The sequence below is a fragment of the Corvus kubaryi genome, unplaced genomic scaffold, assembly GCF_017639235.1.
Source record: "Corvus kubaryi isolate FWS band 111438036 unplaced genomic scaffold, C.kubaryi_AGA036_p1.0 37270, whole genome shotgun sequence".
Classification (NCBI taxonomy): domain Eukaryota; kingdom Metazoa; phylum Chordata; class Aves; order Passeriformes; family Corvidae; genus Corvus; species Corvus kubaryi.
The window spans coordinates 668299-681815 of NW_024581083.1; the positions used below are offsets into that span (position 1 = coordinate 668299).

The following is a 13517-nucleotide window of genomic DNA, read 5'->3' on the forward strand; positions in this document are numbered from 1 at the left end:
AAGACCTTGTCCCTCCCTAGGGTGGGCTTATATGTCTTCTCTGGTTTCCTCACTCAGGAATGATCCTCCTCTGTCTCTGTGCCAGTGCCAGCCCTTCCTGCAGGAATGGGTGACACTTCCACCATGACGACAGAGACATTCCTACAAGAAGAGCAAGGCATTTCCCAGGGGGACATTCCTGCCATGCTCTGGCTGGTGGCCCTGCAAGGCATTTCCTGTGGGGACATGCCTGTCATCCTCTGGCTGGTGCCCTTTCCACACAGACAGCCTCTACAGACCTCCTCTCACCTCACACCCTGGTTTGATGCTCCCTGCCTCTGCCTGCTTTGGGAGGGTCCAGGCACCAAGAGCTCTAACTGGCCTGCTGGGCCACAAGCCACCCCAGGGGAACACAGGAGCCCTTTTCTCCCAGTCCATTCCCATGTGGCTGGACACGGACAGATGTGTGTTGTTTCACAGCCTGAATCCCACTGCCCTGCAGACCAAACCTGTATTGTCCAGGCTCTTTTTTGCATCACAGTCACCTGGGTCACTTCAGATCCATAAGAAGCTTGTGTGAGTAAAATCTCATCTCTGGGGGCTCAAATAGGCCATGTGCCCACATCATGCTGCCCACTGCTGGGACTCTGACAGACCCCACATCCCAGGGCACTGCAATGCTGGAACCGTGCTGGGCAGTTCTGGGAAACCCTACAAGGAAGTGCCTGGCACTGCCACCTGCACAGCCTGGGACAGTTCAACCCCAACCCAGCACAAGATGTGACCGTGGGCACTGATGGAGCTGAGACAGGGCCACAGACCAGTGCAGGAACAAGAGTCTCCCATGGAGAGTTCAGTTGCCCAAACACTTGCCCTTCAGAGGACAACAGTAATTTCTGGATTTTAGGTTAATTTCACAGAATTGAGGCAGATGGAAAGAAACTGTGGGGAGATATCCAACCTGCATTTCCTTGTTTATCAAGCCTTCTCTGCCTGTTTGACAATGATGAATGCTTTTGGCTTTGGTTTACCTTTTTTTTTTAGAAAATTGCCAATTATCACAAAGAAAAAAGAAGTGGTAAAACGAGGTAAATAGCTTTAAAATTTCACTTCTTGTACAGCCCTCCTACATGGAGCTGGCCTGAAAGCATCACTTCAACTTAGTCTGCTCCCAGCACTGTAGGTTGGTCTTACATTGTCTTGAGTGAGCAAGACTGACTTAATACCTGTATTAATACCTATAAATACCTATCTTCACCCTATTTCCTTTCCTGCTCTGCAAATCCACCTGCGTGATGCAAGAGTCTGCAGCTCTATTTAGGTCCTATGTCAGGATATGGTTCAGATGTCAAAACCCAGCTGATAAAAACAAAAGTTTTATTTCAAAGGCTGTGTGAATTCCCAGATGTGGGTCACCAAACAGCCTCCCAAGGTGCGAGGGTTGCAGGTGTGAGTGAGGACTGCAGGAAACAGCAAGGGGACAGACTCAGAAACCCAGTGCTTCAAACTTCCCCCCCTCAGTGAGCTGTCATGGCAAATTTGAAAGAAAGGAGAAGGGTATTTCACTTGAGGCAACAGCAACCAGCAGTGCACCTGCTACAAGAACCTCAGCAAAGGAGGAGAATGAGGATGTTGCCAGATGATGCAAAGAGCCTCTCCAGGAGACAATTCCTGGGCTCCTTCTGCCCCAGGACTAAGGTGGGAAGCCTTGGTACTGGAAGTGTGGGTACTTGCTGAGGGACAGGTGTGTTCTGCTGAACTGGGCAGGGGGGAGACATTTCAAGGACAAAAAAAAGAATAAATCCCAGCAACGCAGGTTATATCTGATCCAGGCGAAGGATGATGGGGATTGGTGCCTTCACACCCACTGGCATCCTAAAATAATCTGTTACTGCTACACTTGTTACTGTTACTCTGTCTCTTAGAAATCTCTGTAACTCTCCCACTTTTGAATATTTTTTGCTTTCCCTTCTGCCTTACCCAGGCAAATTTACCAGCTGAAGAGCCTGGACCTGCTGTGTGTCCCTGGCTCTCCAGCAAACCCTTCCTGCCCTAGTACAGACTGGGTTGGGAGGCTCTGCAGCAAGAACATTTTGGGGTGCAGACAGGAAAAACCCTGGGAGTGGCAGGGAGCCCAGTGCAGAGGCAGGTCTGGCTCCCAAACCCTTCAGTCTGGGGATTGCTTGTGTCTTGCTGGGCTCTTCCCAAAGGCAGGAAGCTCTTGGTTCTAGTGGGCAGCAGCCTGTGGCACTGCCCAATACTGCAGGCAGCTCGTAGGATTCGTATTTTAAGGTCATTGGGCTTCCAGTTTCAACTGGGAGGATCTCCAGCAGCCCTGACTCCAACCAGCACACAGGCTTGTCCCTTCCTGCCTTTTCCTGCCCTCCCAGCATGACCAGTGTTCCCCAGGCCCGTGTTTCTGTCACCCCCTCACAGGGCTGGCTCTCACATACTTCTTCCCAAGCTGTCGGGCCACGTCGCAGCGCTTGAAGCCTTCGAGGTTGTAGAGGCGCTTGGCCAACCTCTTGGCAGCCTCGCTGTCCGCCCTGCAGCCGTTGGCCAGGGTGTCCGTGCTGCCCTGGTCCAGCTGCTCCGTGCTGCCCATGTCCGAGTCAGAGTCTGACAGGGTGTCCTTCAGGCTGGCGTCGCTGTGCAGAGACAAGAAACATTCAAGGAGCCACAGCAAGGCTGGATGAAACCCACAGAAAATGCCACATTTTGATTTCTTCTTGCCCTCACAAAAAATGTATGAAAAAACAGCAATATGGTTGTGAGCTGGACACTGGACAAACCCTCCTTCCTTTCAGCTCAAATGAAGCAGTGCAGTGTAATTCCAAACTGGTAGGAAAGGTCAGAGAGAGGGCAACTTCCCCCTGAGAAATGAGAATGTATCAAAGTAAGCAGCCTCAACACCTCCTAAGCTTCCTCTCTCCCCACTGGGGATACCAAGCTCTTTCCAAGCCATGGACATCCAGGAAATCTTAGGGATAGGAGCTATGCTTTTCAGTTCAGGTTACTCGCTGAAGATAAGAAACTGCACTTGTACAAATCATGTTGATGGCAGCCCAGACCTGCTGCCACTGGTGGGCTGCTCCTCTGCCAGTTGCCTGCTGGCCTCATGGCCAGCTGTGCCCACAGACAAAACTGAGCAGCCCTGCTGGCACCATGTAGGTGTGGATACAGCCCTTTATTTTCCTGCCCAAGGCCACTTACAGCACCAATTCATGCGTTTTTGAGCAGTGTGACTCACTGCTGGCCTGACAGCTGGACATACGACCTCTCTCCAGCTCTCCCCTGACCCAGTTGCTCATCACCTGGCTTCCTCATGCAGGAAAGTGCCCTACAGATGAGCTGCTGCCTCCCAGGGGTGATGGTTTGGGTATGAGTTGGTCCAGAGGATGAAGTCTCTGCTGATCTTCTCACTGCCTGCAGAAGAACTTTTGGGGAGGCTTCTGTAGGGCTACCTTGTCCTAAGTGAAACCTTGAGGTTTCCCTGCACTTCAGAGACATTTGGGAGGGCACCTGACCATCCCCAGCCTCCCAAGGGCTTTGCAGGTGAAATTTTCCTGCTGGTATTTGGCCTTTCTGCCACGACAGCACACAAGAGGAAGCACAAGGGGTGAAAGAGCAGCTCCAACTCAATCATGGCTACTGAGCCTTGCACCTGGACTGGGATCCCATAAGAAAAGGAGCCACTGCCCAAGAAACTCCCTGCCTTACCTGATGGAGTTAATGATCTTGGTGGCATCTTCCTCTGACCCTTCCACGTGGAACCCGTTTGGGATACTCTTCAAGGACAGCCGGCTCAGCACATTCTCTGACCTGCTGCTGGTAATTGAGTGTCTGAGAGGGCTCCCAAAGTCCCCCTCCGCTGCCTTGGCTGCCGCCTGCTCTTGCTTATCAGCAGCCATGTGGTGAAGGGCTTCTCTCTGCTGGGCTGCCAGTTTCTGCTCCAAGAGCTCGGGGCTTTCCTTGGCCCTTTGCTGGATCAGTGGGGTGAGTGGGGCCTCAAAACTGACACAGCTGTCTGTCTCGTCTGTGAGGGAGAGCACGTCCAAAGAGTCCAGGCTGCTGTAGTAGGTCCCCTTCATAAGGTCAGACTCAACGATCTTCTCAAAGGTCGAGCTGAAGCCATCCCTGATGTCTTTGAATTGGAAATGCTCCCTGTCATCGTCACTGCAGCTCAGCTTGGCATCTCCAGAGGCAAACCTGTACCAAAAGGAGAAATGTAGAAAATACTGTCAAGGCAATTCTTGCCCTGCTCCACTTAGAGCTGGGAGGCAAGAGAAGAGGCAGAAACGGCTGCTGGGATTACGGCCCTTGGAATCTTGGTTCCCAATTCTGTTACAAGATGCTAGAGCTGAAAAAAACCAGTTTTGTGATGAGCAATCCCAGAGGCCCAGCCAGCCCTTTATTTGGTCATGTCCCAGTAAAAAGCCAGACCTCTGAACTGGAGACTTTTGCATATGACACCTGCTACTGGATCCAATGCCAGAATAACCTCCTGGTTATTGCTTAACGGGTCCCCCATTGCCATAATCCCAAGGCAGACAGTCCTGCTCTTTCGATACCCTGTACAGAATCATTTCTATTAACTGCTCACACCACAGACCTTCCATATTCCAGCCCTTTACTTGTCCCTGAGGCCAAACACAGCAGACAGCAAAGGGAGAAAGTCAATGTCCCTACAAATGCCCCATCAAAGACAGTGTGGGACAGACTGCAGAGAGCAGGCAGGAGCACTGCTCCTGGATGGGTCATAGAAGCATAGAATGGTTTGGATTAAAAGGGACTGTAAAGCTCATCTCGTTCCACCCTCTGCTGTAAGCACTATCCCAGGCTGCTCCAAGCCCTGTCCAACCTGGCCTTGGGCCACAGCTTCTCTGGGCACCCTGTGCCGGTGTCTTATCACCATCACAGGGAAGAATTTCTTTATAATATCTAATCTATCCCTGCCCTCCTTCAGCTTAAGGCCAGTCCCCCTTGCCCTGTCACTACCTGCCCTTGTGAAAAGTCCCTCTCAATGGGCACCAACACGTCAGGCACATCACATCTCTTCTTGCACAGCCCCAGAGAAGACAGAGGACAGAGATGCTTTGTACAGCTTACCCCAGCCCAGGAGCACTGTCTGCATCCCACAAAGCAAAGCCAGGCTAAGGTAGGAGACAGGGAAAGACCTTGCTCGTGTGAATGAACCTGACATTGCCTCTCCTGGGAGAAGTGTCACCTACTTATTACACAGCAGGGAAGGCAATTGCTTTGCTGAAACAAGGAGCCATATATTTATTTGTATTGTAATCACAGAGTTGTGTAAGTCTACAAAGGATCTGATTGCCTGTGCTGCTCCCCCAGCCGTCTCTGGAATGCTGGATTATTGTTTACAGCGAGGCACACGGAGCTGTGCTCCTGCTGCAGCTGAGCCACTACGGAGCTGCATGCTCTGGGTTGTTTGTATTTCACTTCTCACTGGTTAATGAGTTGTAATAAAGCAAAACTCATCACTGAACCACAGAATCACAGAATATCCTGAGTTGGAAGGGACCCACAAAGATCACTGAGTACAGCTCCTGTCCCTGCACAGACACCCCAAAAATCCCACCCTGTGCCTGGGAGTGGTGTCCAAATGCTCCTGGAGCTCTGGCAGCCTTGGGGCCGGGACCATTCCCTGGGGAGCCTGGGCAGTGCCCCAGCACCCTCTGGGGGAAGAACCTTTCCCTGATATCCAACCTAAATCCCCCTGACACAGCTCCAGCCCTTCCCTGGGCCCTGTCCCTGGTCCCAGGGAGCAGAGATTGGAGCTGCCCCTTGGGAGGAGCTGCAGCTCCTGGGTGGGTCTGACCTCAGTCTCCTCTGCTCCAGCTGGACAGGCCGAGTGCCCTCAGCTGCTCCTCATGTGGCCCCTCTGGGCCCTTCACCATCCCCATGTCCCTCCTTTGGACACCCTGTAACAGCTTGTCTCAAACTGAGAGCTGTAGATCTTTCTCATATTGTGGTGCCCAGCACTGCCCCAGGGCTCAAGGTGAGGCTGCCCCAGCCCAGAGCAGAGTGGGACAATCCCTTCCTGGCCCAGCTGGCAATGCTCTGCCTGATGTCCCCCAAGACACCGTTGTCCCTTCCAGCTTCCAGGGCACTGCTGACTCATGTTGAACTTGCCATCACAAGTTTGCTGTGCTGGTGGAGTGCGGATCCTGCCAGAGAAGGACATGATGGAAACCAGGACTTCCTTGCCTCTGCACTGCAGTCTTTCTGCAAAGTTTTTCTGAAACTTTATTTGATGGAATGTGAATTTTTTGACAGATATATGTTGCCATGGGAGGAAATGTGTGGGCAAAAGCCGCAGTCCCAAAACTGCAGGTGCTGAGTGTGTCTACAAGCAAAAGGTGGTGATTTCTCTGTTAAAAATTTTGCTCTTTTCCCATGAGTTCATGGGGCTAAAAGTAGAGAGTATCATTCACTGTTGGATCTCGAAGTTGGACTGCAGAGCTGTGACCTCCCTGAGAGCAGCAGGGCCAATGTTGGGGGCTTCTGAGAAGGTGAAAAGACCTCCAGGCAACACAGCGACAATGAAAGGAAAATAGGGCTTTGACAAACAATAGATGCCATGGAAAGAAAGGGGGAAAAGGGATTCAGTTAATGCAAACTGCAGCACAAACACTAAGTCTTTGGCTCTATTTCCCTGATTTTTCTTTACCAACCATTTCCTGCATAGAGATGCACTAACCTACCTTTGGGAGGACAATCATGGGTTCTTTCTCCAGCTCTACCATGGAGGGATGGCCTTGAATGACTTCCCCCTTTAATTCTCTGTTCCAGTGGGAAGAGCAAGACTCAACACCTTCTTGTAAAGTACTTTAAAATTCAGGGAGAAAATGCATTATACAAGCAGCAATGTGCAGATGATGACAAATGATTTGTCATCAGGAACAAACAGTTGACTGCTCATTAGTAAAACACTGGACTGGGTTCTCTTATACCCAGAATGGGCTGTTACAGAAACAGCAATTCCCCAAAGGGGAGTAAGGAAAAAAACTGGGAACTCAGAGGTGATGCAGGATGACAGTGACTTCCCAGTGCCTCGGTCCATCGGTCAGGCCTTGCTGACCCACACTGACCCAGGAGAGCCAGACAGCACATGCAGGCAGGGCAGAGCAGTGCAGCTCCACGCTGTGTTTGGCCCACAGCAGCCACACATTCCTGCCATTTACCCTAAAGATAGGCGGTCAAAGCACTGATGAGCTCGAACACAGTGAGCTAACCCCATCTGCTGGCACTAAGTGGTTTCCCAGACTTCAGCTGTGTCCCAGAAGTTTTCCAGCTGCCCTTCTGCTTTGAATATAGCGTGTGACTTGTCCCTTGTGCATTCAGCTTCCCAAAAGACTCATTTGCTATCCAAGTGAATATGTTTAGAGCACGAGATCAGAGACTCTGCATGAAGACCCAAGTCAGGTTGCATCATCCCCAAATCCTCAGCCTGCCACTTCTACCAATTCATGCCCTAGTACCTTAAAATAATTGCATGTCCAGTGATTGCAGCAGCATTCTCTGACCACCCTTAGCTTCCTCTTGAACTCGCAGCCTTTGCCAGGGAGCCAGCTACCAAGCAAATATGATTCCCCTGAAACCTGAGAGACTTGCAGCAATCCAAGACCTGACTGCATAGCTCATGGGGCTTGAGGGACCTGCCTGGGGAGGGACAGGCTCCCCGAGCTCTCCAGACAGCAGCAGCCTGCCCTGGACACCCTTCCTCTGAAACACCTTCAGTTGTGCTTTTTGAAGCAGTGCTGCTGCTTCCCTTGAGTGAAACAAACCACCAGCTTTTTACAGAGAAGCCTGTTCAACACTACAGAAACAAAGCAGGAGGGATGCCTGCTGTCAGCCCACACCCTGCGTGGCTCCCCAGCTCTGCTGCCCACGCTCCAGACAGTGCTCGGAACACACAGCTCAGCATGGAGCCTGCACAGGCTAGAGCTAGGAGGTGATCCCCAGTCCACCTTGGCCACCCTGTCCCTTCACAGCTGCTCTTTGAAGGCCATACTCCTCTGGGACAACCCCTCCTGCTCTTCTCCGGCCCCTCCTGCTTGCAGCTTCTCTCCTGGCCTGGGGTAGGTGCACAGGCAGGGCTGTAAAATTCACAGCAGACATCAGCCCCGGGTGGCTACAACATAGAGCCCTGGCTGATTTCTGGTGGCAAAGGGAAGCACCACTCCTGCAGGAATGGCATGGGAAGCACCTCTCCTCATCTCTCTGTCATTCCCTCTAAGCCCCCAACCTGCAGAGTCCCATGGAGGTCTAGAAACCTGCAGAATCATAAAATCAGCTGTGGACACCACATCAATGTGAGTGTCCCCCAGCCTGGAGAGTTCTCCTGAGAGTCAGGCTGCCAGCAGAGAGGACTCAGGGAATGAGGGGCATTGCACACGTGCAGGTTTGTCTCAGGCACTTGAGAATTGGATGGCACTTGTACCTTTTGTCTCACACTGCTGTCCTTGTCATCCAGGCACTGGTAACACCTGCCACAGATGCCATGGAGAGCAAAGCTCAGTGTCCTGCCCGCTCTCAGACACACAGCTGCCACCTGCTAGCCCAGGGACTGACAGAGCTAGCCATGTTGCCAGGGACTTCCAGGGCACACCAGCCTCCCAGACAAGCCCAGCTCTCCAGCATCCCCAGGCTGCTGTACTTGTCCTAAGTTACCTCAGGTAACTCTGCCATAAGTGCTGTAGTTGAATCTCTAACTTGCGAGTGGGACACCCCCGAAGTGAGCACAACCAGCACCTCTCGAGATCCCAAAAGCTTCCCCTTCACTTTAGTGACTCTGTGGGCAGACACTGGCTCTAATCACAGCTTTCTGCATTCGTAACAGGAAAAAACTGTGTGAGAAGCCCAGAGAGAAAAAAAAGAGTAAAAAGTTACAAACAGGGGAAAAACGTGCGAGAAGCCCAAAGAGAAAGAGGAGTGGAAAGCCACAATCAGCCATGAGAGCAGCTGCAGCTCCTCACACTGATGGGGCAGAGTAACCCGAACCAAGGAGCCTTGAAAATAACCCACACAAACCAGGGCTGAGCCTACCTTACGGCGGCTTCGCACTCACCCGAACTGCTCCTCCGCCTCGTCAGCACTCAGAGCTTCTGAGGATCCCAGGACGCTGTGCCACCGCTCCTTGCTGAGGGCCCCGCTCGGTATCTCCAGGCTGGGGGAGCCCCTGTCCCCCAGCTCGGGGCTGCTCCGGCCGGGCGTGTCCCCGTCCTGCGGCTGCAGCGGCGGCCGCTCCCGCCCCGCGGCCAGCGCAGCGTCCACCCCGTTGGTCAGCACTGCCCCGTCCGCACGGCCGCTCCCGCTGGCAGCGCCTGTCCCTTGTCCCTGCTCACTGAGCCTCTCGCCTGGCTCTGTCACCGCTTCCAGATGTTCGTCCCGCTGGTCCCCGCGCTCCCCCTCCGCCCGGGAGGGCTGAGCATCGTGCCGGGGGCTGGCTCTCCCGCTGGCAGGCTCCGCAGGCTGGCTCGGCTGCTCGTCCCCATCGCTGCAGGCCAGCGGGGACGGCTGCGAGCCCGGGGAATGCGGCTCGCACTCATCTGCGGCAGACCATGGCAAGGGGCTGGTCTCGCTCATGTTCTGCTCCTTGTCCCAGCGCTTACGGGATCCCTCCCCGCGCTCAGCTCAGGCTCGGTACTACCTACAAGGGAAAAGAAACCACAGCGTGGGCATCGGGAAGGGCTGTCAGACAGGCAGGTTGAGGCCCCCACCCCCTCTCACATGCTCAGTGAAGAGCAAGGAAGGACCATTCCGGTGTTCGGTGCTTCTGAAGGCCCAGTGCTCCTCACTCAGCACAGTGAGATCTCAGAGGCCAAGCTGCTGTTGTGGTGCTGAGCCACTGCGGCCCAGGCACCCACCTTTCCTGCTGCTCCCATAGCCCCAGACAGCCTCAGAACAGGGGATGTGTCCCACGGAGGCTGTTAGTGCCCAGGGCTGGGGTCAGGAATGTGGCATGGCTGCATTTCCCAGACTCGCTGCTGGGAGCTGCTCCCTGGTATTCCCTGCCCTCCAGAAATAGAAGAAATAGGTGAAACAGGCAATAAGTGTGATTTATTCTTTTCTAGCTGTTCTAAGCAGCTGTGCTGTGCCAACCTGTGTGATTCTCCCTGCTGACTTAGCATTTCTGCAGAGCATCTTGCCTGCCAGAGCACCACTTCTCTTTTCCCAACACACAAGTACTGCTGAAGGGTGTCACAAGCTGCCAGCTAAAACTCTGGCAAAAGTGTCCTGATTGAATATACCCTGGGATGCTCTCTCTGTAGGGCAAGGGAAGGACACCGTTTTGCACCTAGACAAGTCGTTTTTTGATAAAAAGGCTCTTTATTGGCAAATAGGCCCATTGATGCAAAGCCTGCAAGGTCTTACAAGCACCATCCTCAGCCCCACAGTGCTGTGCAAGCTTTACTCTGTCATAATCCCCCACAGCTGCAGTCAAGTGCCACCAGAAATGATCACTTCTGGAAGCAGGAGTATTCTGCGTGGCACCCAGGCTGAGCTGTTGTAACAGCTGATTTTGGTTTTAAGCAATATGTGTCTTCACAGGTACCATTAAAACATTATCTGTCTTCACAGGGCTGTTCAGCCTGGAGGAAAGAAAGCTCCAGGGAGACCTTAGAGCCCATTCCAGTACCTAAAGGGACTCCAAGAGAGCTGGAGAGGGACTTTGATAAGGGCATAAAGTGACAGGACAAGGGCAAATGGCTTCACACTGACAGAGAGCAGGGCTGCATTAGAGATTAGGAAGAAATTCTTCCCTGTGAGGGTGGGGAGGCCCTGGTGCAGGGTGCCCAGAGAAGCTGTGGCTGCCCCACCCCTGGAGGTGTCCAAGGCCAGGTTGGACGGGGCTTGGAGCAACCTGGGGTAGTGGAAGGTGTCCCTGCCCATGGCAGGGGGTTGGAGGATAATCTCTGAAGTCCCTTTCAACCCAGACCATTTGGTGTTGTTCACCTGCACAGGAAGCCTGGCTAATCAGTGCCAGCAGGCAGATGGGACTCTGGGGTTCTCCCCCTACCTTGGTTCCTAACTCACATCTCAAGCAGATCATTCAAATTCCCTGCCTCAGTTTCCCTCTCAGCAATCCATCACCTTTGAGCAGCCAGGAGGGTGCCCAGGTTCAGCAGCAGACTCTGGGTGGTCTCACTTGCTGAGCTGAAGCTCTCATTAGCAGTAGAATCACTAATTGCTTGGCCAGGTCAGAGCTCTACCAGTTCTTGTTAACAAGGGACACGGAACTGCTGCCTCTGCTCCTCTCACCCTGCGGAGAGGTCAGCAGCCCCTCACTGCTGCTGCTTCCTCTGCACCTGAGCAAGGGAGAGGAGGGATTCCAGCCCAAACACCCTCTGTGGCCTGGGTACGGGCAGATCCACATAGGTACATGCTGAGCTGCTGCTGAGCAGGACAGATTCCAATGGGAACCCCAATTCCTGCCTGACTTTGCTCCAGTCCTCTAGCCCAGGCAATCCTGGAGCTCAGATCTAACCCACTCTCCATGTCCTGCTCCCCGCAGCTGGGAAGTGTGATGGGTGGGGGAGTTCAGAGCCCCGCATGGCATGGCTTTGGGGTGAAGCACTCCTTGAGGGCTGCACAGGCCACAGTCACGAGCTGAGGCTGGTCCCTCCTGGGGGCAGTGCTGGCAGTTTTACCTCTTCTCCACGGGCATCCGCGTGCATCCCTCGCTGTCACAGCGCGCGCGGCATCGCCGCACCTACCGCACCAGGTGCAGCTGGGCGCTCCCGATCCCTGCACGGCCCCTGCCTGCAACAAGGGAGCAGAGAAAGTGAGACCCAGGCCAGAGAGGAGAATTCTGCTGGTGTCCTGCCACCCTGCTGCTGCTCCTCATCAGGTTGTTCCCCAGACCCATCCCATGACTCCGTGGCAGAGCACTGCAAGTGCTTTTTCCTCAGCATGCTCTGGTTCTCTGGGGTTTTCAGACATGGAATGCAAGAGTATTCCTTACACAGAGGTTCTGACATCTTTCCTTATGAAGCACCCCCAGTGAGTTAAAGTGGAGCAAAGGGACTCTGTGGTTGCAGGTTTCAGGAGAAACTTGATGATGAGCCCTCAGAATGTCCAATTTCACCCACCAGATCCATAGAGTGAGGCACCCTAGTTATGGACTGATCCCCCATCAACCCTCCTCAGCCCCACCAACAAACAAGAGCCACATTAAAGGTCTTTGAGCTAACTTCAAGCAAATTTCTGCTATCAAAGTGATTGATGGAGCAACATTTCTCTTGCAGAGTGTTTGGCACACAGCAGGATGGACAGTGATGGGTCTCCCTGAGGTGACCCCAGGCTGGGGGAGCATGTCAGGTCACCACAGATGGCGTGTCCCCTACAGACAGCTGCCTGAGCTCATGGGCCAGACTTGCATAGAGCCGATGGAGACAGAAAGACAGGACACCACTGCCTGTGTGCTGTTAGAGGTGATGGGTGAATCGGGGTCCGGATGTGCCACCCGCTTTCCAATGGCTGGAAAGAGCCCACGGAGCAGCTTGGCAGCAGATGTCTGTGTCAAGTTCCTGCAGAGGGATCTGCTTTTACCTTCTCTTGGGCTTGCCCTTGCAGGCCTTAAGCTTCATTCTCCACTAGCCTGACAAGAGAAAGGCTGGCCTAGACTTCCTAGGTCACCAGCACATCAGCCTCCTGTAGCCCAGAATCCCACCCGCAGGAGCTGAGCCCTCCCAAGGGAGAGTAAAACAAGCCCCTGGGACAGTCCTCACGTTCACACACGTGGGCCAAGTCTCCTCAAGCCATCCCAAATTAAGAGGGAAAACCCATAAATCTCTTTCCCACCAAATCCAGGAGAGAAAATCAGTCCCAGGCACTTGGTGTTCCCATGGACAGGCAGTGGGGTCAAGCCAATGCAGCATCTTCCAGGAATTTATTTGGAAAACTACCAACACTCTCCTGAGCATAACCACATTATGACCTCAAAAAATACTGAAAGCCTAAAATGGGCCAAATTTTGGCTTTCTCAAAGTGAAGGTATAATACAGACATGTAAGACATGAAACACCGAGCCACTGCTCAATCTTTGGAGGAATCTTTCCAGCAAAGATTTGATGGCCTGTTTCTTAATGTGTGATGAAAAACGCAGGGGTTTTGAGTCAATTTTTTAAAAAACAGCCCAAAGGGTTCAAGCTGAAATTCCCCACCTCCCTGCCACCCATCCAAAACCTCCAGTAGGAATGACCCAAGCTGAATTCCAGTCCAATAGTTCAAGCTTGGCACAGCTGTATGCAACCAGAAAACAGGAAGCTAAAAGCAGTTAGGAGATGGGCCTGAGTAAGAAATGTTGGCAAACCTTAGTAAGTGTGGTGTTCCAGCCATCCCTCCTAACTTTAAGTAACTTACATTATTTATATTATAAGAAAAAAAACCCCAACATTTTTTATTACATATAAACTACTACAGTTGTTAAGCATTATACTACTGTTTCACCCTCTGTGAAGTCTCACTGGAATGTTTGTGGTCTGGGAGGAGTGCTGAGGAATCAATAGTTA

General features: G+C 52.8%; 1 protein-coding gene across 4 annotated transcripts in view; it reads right to left on the reverse strand.

The window, feature by feature from the left end:
- Nucleotides 1-13517, reverse strand: part of PSD2 (pleckstrin and Sec7 domain containing 2) — a 71713-nt gene that overhangs the window by 26492 nt on the left and 31704 nt on the right. For all 4 annotated transcript variants that reach the window (XM_042025347.1, XM_042025348.1, XM_042025346.1 and 1 more), the window contains exons 2-5: nucleotides 11655-11766; nucleotides 9071-9652; nucleotides 3700-4188; nucleotides 2433-2627 (exon numbers count right to left, since the gene is read on the reverse strand). In XM_042025347.1, coding sequence (XP_041881281.1) covers nucleotides 2433-2627; nucleotides 3700-4188; nucleotides 9071-9588 — 1202 coding nt within the window. In that variant the 5' untranslated portion in view covers nucleotides 9589-9652; nucleotides 11655-11766. The remainder of the gene's footprint in view (nucleotides 1-2432; nucleotides 2628-3699; nucleotides 4189-9070; nucleotides 9653-11654; nucleotides 11767-13517) is intronic.